At 53.3% G+C, this 9,643-nt stretch overlaps 1 protein-coding gene across 3 annotated transcripts in view; it reads left to right on the forward strand.

The window, feature by feature from the left end:
* Positions 1-7,183, forward strand: part of LOC147344690 (kinesin-like protein KIF19) — a 37,846-nt gene extending 30,663 nt beyond the window's left edge. For all 3 annotated transcript variants that reach the window (XM_086377024.1, XM_086377026.1, XM_086377027.1), the window contains one exon: positions 5,054-7,183. In XM_086377024.1, coding sequence (XP_086233150.1) covers positions 5,054-5,154 — 101 coding nt within the window. In that variant the 3' untranslated portion in view covers positions 5,155-7,183. The remainder of the gene's footprint in view (positions 1-5,053) is intronic.
* The last annotated feature ends 2,460 nt before the right edge of the window (positions 7,184-9,643 follow it).

Below are 9,643 nucleotides of genomic sequence, written 5' to 3' on the forward strand. Positions count from 1 at the left end.
TGTGACCACTCACCACACCCCCTCGTCTGAGGAGGCTGTACCTCAGCTTCTTCACCCGAGGAGGCTGTGGGAGTGGGCCGTGTCCCTCAGATGTGATCGGTCTCCATGTCTACCTCAGTCATGGCCCATACTATACGCCCCCTGACCAGTGGAGCGGTGGCATCGGTACATGAGCACCTCCAACATGACAGTTCCCTGACACCCCCTCACCTGAACTGGTGTGACAACATGCACTTGTCCCTCACGTGACTGATAACGCACACACCTTCAACACAGGAGGCCGTGATAGCAGCGCACCTTCTTAGACGCAACCAGTCACCTTGTCTCCTGACTTGAGGAGGCTGTGACGGTTCGCATGTGTGCCTAAGATGTGAGTGATCACCACACATCCTGTCACCAGGACAGCAGTGACCGTGGTGCGCGAGTACCCCCAACATGACAGTTCAGACGGGGCCTCTCAGCTGAGCTGGTGTGACGCCACGCACCCGTCCATCAGATGTGATGGATGTGAAGGTGGTGACAACAGTGAGTGTGTCCACAGGTGTGACCACTTAATAAAAGTCCTCTTACCTGAGGAGGCTGTGACAGAGTACAACTGCAGCTCAGACGTGACTGATGGCACAGGGCCCATCACTTAAGGAGGCTGTGACAGCGTGTGTGTGTCCTTCAGAAGTGACCAGGGACCACGTGTCTCATGACAGAAGGCACCGGAACCTCGGATGTGACTGGTATCAAAAGCTTTCTTTGCCTGAGGAAGCTCAGAGCCTTGCGCGTGCCTCGCAGACGCGACCAGCCGCCAGCTCTCCTCAGCTCCCCTCACCTGAGCAGCCTGTAACCGTATTTCCTGAGTAGCTCGCATTTGATGAGTCACAATGTGTCTCCTGTTTAAGGAGGCTGTCACAGCACGCACATTTACCTCAGACCAGATGAATATAAAAGGTTATTTCTCCTGAGGAGGCCATTACAGCATGCACACCTTTACTCAGACCTGACCAATACAAAAGGCTTTGCACCTGAGCAGGCTTTAAGAACAGTGCAAATAATCCTCAAATGTGCCCAGTCACATGTCTCCCTGCTTGAGGAGGCTGTGAACAGCATGCACATTCACCCCGAAAGTGATGGATATAAAAGTCTTCCGCACATGATGAGACTGTTACAGCACTGCACATGATCCTCAGACACATCAGTCACCATGACTGTGCTCACACGAGCAGGTCGTTACAGCATTGCACGTGCAGTCAACATGCGATGAGTCACCAGTGTCTCCTCACTTAAGGGGGTCATGGCAGCGTGCACGCTTTACCTCAGATATAGAAAGCTTTTCACCTCAGGAGGCGGTGAGAGTGAGCAGCGCATGTTTCTCAGATGCACCCAGTCACCACGTATCTCCTCACCTAAGGAGTCTGACAGTATGGACACCCAGCACAAATAGGAACCACACCACAGTTCCGCTCACCAGAGGAGGCTATTAATGAACGGGACGTGTTCCTCAAACAGCACCAGTCACCACATGTTCTCCTCATGCGAGGAGGGTGCGAGAACACACACATTAACCTGACAAGTGACTCTTATACAAATATTCCTTACCTGCTAAGGCTGTGACAGCATTGCATGTAGCTCACATGTGACGAGTCACCACGGGTCTCTCCCCTCAAGAGACTACAACAGTATGCGCATTTCCCTCAGATCTGACCAATACCACAGGTCTCCTCGCCTGTGGAAGCTATTACTGAATTGGATGTGTTCCCGAAATGTGACCAGTCACCACAGATCTCACCTGAGGAGGCTCTGATAGAACTGAACATGTTCCTCAAAAGTGCACGCGTGCACGCATCCGTGCGTGTGTGCTAAGTCGCTTCAGTCGTGTCCAACCCCTTGCAACACTATAGCCTGTAGCCCACCAGGCTCCTCTGTCCATGCGATTCTCCAGGCAAGAACAACTGGAGTAGGTTGCTGTGCCCGACTCTGGGGGATCTTTCTGACCCAGGGATTGAACGTGGGTCTTCTGTGACTCCCATATTGTATGCAGATTCTTTACCACTGAGCCACCAGAGAAGCCCTCTTCAAACATGAGTGGTCATTAAACTGCTCCTCCCTCGAGGAGTCTGAGAGAGCATGACATTTACCTCGTTGGACCGATGCCACAGGCCCCTCCCCTGAGGAGGCTATTCCTGAACCTCGAGTGTTCTTCCAGTGTCACCGGTTACCACGAGTTTCCTCACCTGCGGAGGCTGTGACAGATTTGCATGTGTTCCTCAAATGTGACCAGTCACCATTTGTCTCCTCCCCTGAGCAGGCTTAGAGAATACGCACGTTTACCTCAGACGCGGCCCATATCGAAAGAGTCCTCACCTAACAAGGCTGTTGCAGCACTGCACACAGCTCACATACGATGAGTCACTGCGTCTCTCCTCATTTAAGGAGGCTGTGACGGTGTGCGCGTTTACCTCAGACCTGATGGATGTAAAAGGCTTCTTCACCCAGTGAGTCTGTTACAGCATGTGCATTCATTTACCTCAGAGCTAACCAGACACCACATGTCTCCTCACCTGAGGAGGCTGTGAGAGAATTGCACGTGTTCTCCACGCATGACCAGTCAGCACGTGTCTCCTCACTTGAGGAGGCGGAGAGAACTTGCACATTTACCTTAGTCAGACCAGTATCACAGATCTCCTCACCTGAGGAGGCTGTGACATACACACATTTACTTCAGACCTGACCAGTCCCCACACTTCTCCTCACCTGAGGGAACTTTGGCAGAATTGTACATTTTCCTCACAAATGATGAGTCACAGCATGTCTCCTCACTTGAGGCTGACAGAGCATGTACATTTGCCTCAGATGGACTAACACCAAGGCCCCTTCACCTGTGGAGGCTGTGGCAGCAGGGCACATATCCCTCAAATATGACCAGTCATCATGTGTCCCTCACCTGAGGAGTCTGTTACAGCGTGCATATTTACTTCAGGGCTGTCTGATACCAAAGTGCTAGTCTGTGATAATCAGTGTACATGTCCCTTTGTCGTGACCAGTCACCAGGTGTCTCCTCTTTGAGGAGGCCATACAGTATGTACATGTACCTCACAGGTAACTCCTGTCAACTGTGGCGCTCTGACAGCAGTGCAGGGAAGTCAGACTTGACCATTCGTGACACCTCCCCTCTCCTGAGGAGGCTCAGCATTGCACGTGAACCACACACATGACCTTTTGCCACATGCGTGTGTACTTTAGATATGAGAGTCCACCATACTTCTCCTCACCTGAGGTGGTGTACAGAATGCACTTGCAACTCAGACTTGACCAATACCACACACCCTTTCAGCTGAGGAGGCTGTGACAGCGGCCCCCATGCTTCTCAGACATGAGTGTTCATTGCACATTCCCTTCTGGAAGGGGCTGAACATGTGCCTTCTGCACGTAGCTTTCCCATGACTCATCTCATCTCAGTGTCTTTGGCCACTGACTACTTACATGGACTACTCCCATGTGGCAGTGGTAAAGAATTTGCCTGCCAAGCAGAAGACATGGGTTTGATCCCTGGATCAGAAAGATCCCCTGGAGAAGGGAATGGCAGCCCATGCCAGTATTCTTGCCTGGGAAATCCCATGGACAGAGGAGCCTGGCGGGCTACAGTCCATGGGGTCGCAAAGATTCCAACATGACTTAGCAACTAAATAGCTAGAACCTGCCCCAAATCATGCATCCTTATTCCTTCACTCACTCAAAAGCAGGTTTGTTTTAACTTCTAGCCAGACCTCTTCCCAGAATATTTGTAATTGTCCACATTTACTAGTCCTATCATGAAATTATGAGTTCACTATAATATTGCATTTTCTGCGTATTAACCATAAAACACAAGACACGTGTTTGTCGCTGTGCTAATGGCCCTCCACTTCTTCCTCTCCTCCTTCCTTTATTGTTTTGTTTTCATATCTTGAGCAAGAACAGCCACGTGTCTAGGTGTCTGAGCAGTCCCAGTGATGGTTGAAGGCACGTTAGCACTCGCGTTCTTGTCATCCTCGTGCCGGCTCGTGAGGCCCGTGTGACCTGAATCCTTTCTGGGAACAGGAAACTCCCTCTGACATCCTGGCACTCTTTTCTCACCACTGACCCAACACACAGCCACGCTGTCTGTAAGGATGTGGATAAATCAACATTCAGCTTAGAGACCAGCAGGAGCTGCTGGGCCTATGCACGAAGTTCTTCCTTGTGGCCAACCCTGGCCCCTCTCACTGTACCGTTATGTTAGTGATTCAGAAGAGATTAACAACCTCTCGTTTTATGCCCTTCCTTTTAAGCGTTCTGGGGGAAATGGGGTCAAAGGTGTTTACTGGCCACAGCCTTGGAGCCAAAAGCTCCCAGATCAGAGCAGGCTGAGTAACAGCCAGCTGTTCACAGTGGATTTAAACCACGTTTCTTGAAATGTGAGGGATGGGAAACAGTCCACAAGGATTCCCTTGTCCTAATGGTGTGAGTTCACCATAGTGGAGAATTTGGCTGAAGAAGCTCTGGGGACAGGCCTGAGTTATGGGAGGAGCAGAGGCCAGGACAGATTCGGAAACGAGGCCCCAGGTCCGGGAGGTGAAGTCCACAGGGCCCAGAGGTTGTCTGGGGTGTGGGCAGGGCTGGAGGGGGAGAGAAGTCCACTCGGGTCTTGGGCTGAGTCTGGCAAGAGACTGAGGCCAGGGCCAGGCGTCCAGCCCCGGCAGGGGCCAGCCAGCCGCCGAGCAGGGCTCTGACCCTGCTCTACAGTCTCCTACGCCCTACCTTCGTTTCGGGACCTGTGGTTTAGGTATTTTGGAGCATGTTGTTTCTACCTTGAGTTTCAAATATAAGACAACTGTAGACAGGGAGGCCTGGAGTGCTGCGATTCGTGGGGTCGCAAAGAGTCAGACACGACTGAGTGACTGAACTGAACTGATAGTCACTTGACAATATCGAGAGGTAGAATCTTGTTTGTTACTGTCATTCCCATTCCTTTTCATTTAGAATCAGAATAATGTTATATTTCAAATACAAAAAATAATGAAGTCTTTCCCCCTCCCCCGCCCAGGGTCTACGGACAGCGGAGGCCGACGTCACAGCCCACTGCCTCCCAGCCACCCCTGCAAGCGCCAGGGCGGCAGCGCCAAGAGGCCACGAAGACCAAAGTAAAGATGGCGGCAGGCAGAGCAGGTGGAGAGAATGTCTTGGGTCCCGGGGTATCTCTGCCCCGAAGCTGGACTTGAGAGACGGGAACTCTGCCAGGGACGCTTCGGGGGCAGCCCGGCCCATGTATGCTTCCTGCAGCCCCATGCATAGGTCCGGTGGCTGCCTCACCAACCACCTTCAGGAGAGGGCTGTCTAGGGAGCATCAGATCCCTTCCCAGAGACCTCAAGCCTTTGGGGGCCATTCCCACTCATGGGTGCTCTTCCCTGGATCACCCCACTCTGCGGTTCCTGCTCTGGGAGCACCTTCTCCCAGAAGGGGAGACTCTAGGGGCTGGAACACTAGGGTCTCATCCCCAGGTCAGGGACTTCTTACCTGAACAGCTCCTGGCAAGAGGCAGGAGAGAACGTGTCTCCAACACCCACGTACTAGCTGAGGTTCTCCAGAGAAAGAGAACCAGAGGGGAGTGTGTGTGTACATCTGTGAGTGTGTAAGTGTGTGTGGATGGGAGTCTACACAAAACAGGGAGGGAAAGAGAGAGACTGAGATCTACTGGAAGAAATTGGCTCATGTGGTTGTGGGAGCCTGCAAGTCTGCAGGGCTGGCTGGAGGCCCAGGGGGGGCTAGTCGATGCTTCAGCCTGGAGTGTGAAGGGCATCTGGAGCCGAATTCCCTCTTCAGAGGTTCCCTCCAGGGACCTCAGTGTTTTTAATCTGTCTGCTTTCAACTGATTGGACAAGGCCCACCCACATTAAGAAGGCTCATCTGCTTTACTCAAAGTCTACTTACCAATTTAAAAGTTAATCTCATCTAAAACATACCTCCCTTGTGATACTGAGATTGGCATTTGACTAGACATCTGGATCCGTGGGCCAGGCCAGTTTGATACACAATTAACTGTCTTGCCCCACAGGCCCTGGCCAGCCTCCAGAGTGACACTGGTCCCTGCAGTCATGGGCTCCCAGGGAAACACAAGAATGCACTCCCACTGCCATGACCTACCCATCTCCCACTGTGTTCTCTGGTGCCTCTCAACATCCCAACATTGCAGAGAGGAAAACATTGGTAACTCTTGGGGAACAAGACAGAGTTGTCAGGGTGCATGAAACCAGACGTGTAAACTGGAAATCCAAAAGCTGAGGTTCCATTTGCTTTAGGACATAAGCATCAGTCATTCTTCTCATCAAGACAGGAGAAAAAACAAAAAAATAGAACAGCATCCCGTGTGAGCTGGGGCCCCCGTTTGGAGTCCTGGGGATTGACCACGCCCCCTGGTGGCAGGAGTCGGTGTGGGTCGGGCACGTGGGGCCTGGAGGTGGAGGTGATGTCATGGTCTCACGGCCCTAGTGGGAGGCGGGGCATCTTTGCCCTTGTGTGTGCCTGGCATGTGCTGGGCACCCCACAAGTGTTGTGCAAACGGCACACAGTGTGCTGTGGCCTGGCCGCCTCCTCGTAACACCTGCCATCAAGGAAGACATGCTAGTGTTGCTGTTGCTGCATCGCTTCGGTCGTGACCAACTCTGCGCGACCCCATGGACTGCAGCCTACCAGGCTTCTCCATCCATGGGATTCTCCAGGCAAGAACACTGGACGTGCTAGGGGTTTCCTCAAAGCCATGTTTTCCTGTCTGGAGGAGTGTCGGAGTGTGTGGAGGTGGGGAAGTGAGTCCCCTTTATCCTCCGGGGCTCTGCTACCTGCTTCCTGCAGATCTGCTGTGTGGGCACTGGAAACTGCCCACTTCCCTCGCCTGGGGGGGAAGTGCTGGGGCTACAGTGGGGAAGGATGCCTTCTGCTTTCCTGTCCTGGCTCCATATTTCCTGGGAAGGGCAAAAATTGCTGACTGCCCCTTTCAGCTGCTCTCTTTCTTCCATGATAACAGAACCCAACTTCTAACTGGCCACAGCTCCCAACATACTCTGTTTCCCAGCCTCCTTTGCTGTGATATATGGCTCCGTGACTAAGTTCTGACCAATGGGATAAGAGCAGAAGTGGCTGCTTCCAGAACTCTTTATCATAAAGGATAATTGGTTTGTCCCTCTTGCCTCTTTTCTTCTTCGCTTACTCAATCCTGCTGCCCGGAATTAGAATATGATGGGTGGAACTCTAGCAACCATCCTGGGGGCATGAGGGCAAAGGCCACACCCTATAGAGGATGGAGGAGGAGGCCAGAAGGAGCCTGAGTCCTCGGGGAGCAGCGCTGTCCCCCAGTGTTGTTCTTACATCCTACCTCCAGACTTAACCTGAGAGAGAAAGAAACACTGGCTGGTGCCTCTCATTCCAAGTGACACACGAGGGGAAGCTTAGGCAGTTGGCAAGTCATGACTAGAGAAGATCCTGGTGCTTTTGTGGAGCGACAGTGGGGGATTAGAGACGGAAGCATGGTGGTAGAGGCATGGGGTTTGGGTACCGCCCCTAAGTTGTCCCTGGGGTGGTATGAAAGGACAGCAGAAACTTCTGGTCTTTCAACACCCTGTCTTATTGGCCAAGAAAGAGAGCTGGTGGATCTCAGGGGTGGAGGTCTTCACCGTGAGGCTGTGGAGTGGCCCATGCAGTAGAAGCTGCAAATGTGTCTTTCCTAAATCACCAACACATGCAAACCTGGGCTCACCATACACGCATTTTGGAACTGTTAATCCTCTTGACCAAACTTGTGGCATCAAGCTGCCCTTCAACCGCCCCGTGCGGAGCCGCCTCCTCCCTCAGCCAGCGCATGGGGGGTGCCTGGGTGGGCATCCTCCTTGGTGTGGCCACCCTGCTCTGCGCTGGGGGCTGTGGCCATGACTTCAGCTCCAGAGTCCCTGGTACTGCTCTCGAGTTTCAGGTTTTTTTCACTTGTACATCAGGGATGTGGTTGAGACTAAGCCCTGCAAGGTAGCAGAGCTGCGTTCCATGCTTGCCTTACACACAGGACAGTCAGGGAGGCTCAGCATTACACTTGAGAACCTCTCACGTCACCCACACGGCGCTGCACTCATTTTGTTGGAAAGGCTGGCCCTTTAAGATAACGCAGCAAACGTGACTCGGGAAGGCGGCAGGGGAGATGCACTGTTCCAGCAACTGGAAGACAACCAGCAGGTGCGGTGGGGACTGGCGCTTGGACCGAGGCTGTGGGAGGACTCTGAACCGCCCCCACCTGCCTGCGGCGTGGACCCTGTCCTGGGACCTCACCAGCGTCCAGGCATCGTGTACGAGGTACAGACCGAAAGTGCGAATGAGATGGTCGCACTGGGAACATCTGTGATTATTACGGTGGTGGTTCTGAGGCTTCGTTGCAGGACGGGAGGGATGGACAGGAAGAAGAGCCGCTCTGCAAACAGGAGCCGGCTAGTGGGGTTTCCTGGGGAGGAGAGGCAGGAAGTCTGTGTGGGCGACCCAAGCACAGGGAGCAAGCTCCTCAACCCGGAGGTGAGCAAGCAGGGGGAGCCCCCTTGCTAAGAGTGTCTTGTTGGCGACAGAGGCCACCAGGTGGCAAGAGGTTTGACATCTCACAGGCTCCTTCCAGAGAACAGGCCATTCTAATTCCATGAGGAGGCTTGTCCTTTCGGATATTGCATAGGTCATCCGGGCTCAGCCAGTGGCCTTCTTCCCAGGGGTCTCCGACCTTCCTGTCTGTACGCCCGGGGTAGCCCTGAGCATGTGGATTTGGGGGACCTGGGTTTTGCTCTTTTAGCTTCTCAAGCCAGACCAGTGTCCCCTCTTCCTTCCCTTTGTGGGTTCCTGCTGCCCCCGGAATGAAATGTCATCTCCGTGGCATCTGACCTCTCCTGGTCACTCCAGTGGCCAGGAGGGGTAAAGCAGAAGGCGGCAGAGAGGGTTTGCCAGGATTAAGGTGTAAGGGGAGGTGCACGGACTGGGCTGGGTGGACCCCTGGGGTGACAGCACCCACTTAGAACATTTCTAACGCTCACATCTCCAGGCTGCTCCCCTTTCCCTGAGTCCCAGATGCAAACATACAACCGTCACTCTGCACACAGAAAGCCAAGTTCACAAAGTTTGTTCTCCAAATTGCTCTCCTCTGCAAACAGCAGCACCATCACCGCTCAAATGCCAACCTCGAAATCAGGCATCACTGCGACCCCTCTCTCCCCTTCTCCCGCCATCAGCCCACCCTCTCCATTCTGTCCACCTGTTCCTAAATCTCTCTCGGTCGTCCTCTTCCCCCCACCTCCTTAAGGCACCATCATCCACATCAGGACCACCGCAGGGCTTCCCAGCTGCTCTCCCAGCAGAAATGCTGCTAGGGGCAAGCACTGGGCACACACCAGCTCTCCCTTTACATGTAACCGTCACAGCAGGCAGGGGTCATTATGTCAAGACTTATACAGATAAGGAAACAAGCTCAGAGAGACTGGGAGACCTGCCATGGTCACACCACTGCTTTGTAATTGCTTCAGCGTCCAGCTGGTTCCGACCACACCTGCATTGCTCCACCACCCACAAGATGTCTGAAATAGAAATACGGCAGTGAGATTGGGGTGGGGCTGAGGGTGCAGG

Source organism: Bos grunniens, chromosome 25, assembly GCF_055505025.1.
Source record: "Bos grunniens cultivar Pamir isolate PY7600 chromosome 25, Bosgru_T2T1.0, whole genome shotgun sequence".
In the NCBI taxonomy this organism is placed as follows: domain Eukaryota; kingdom Metazoa; phylum Chordata; class Mammalia; order Artiodactyla; family Bovidae; genus Bos; species Bos grunniens.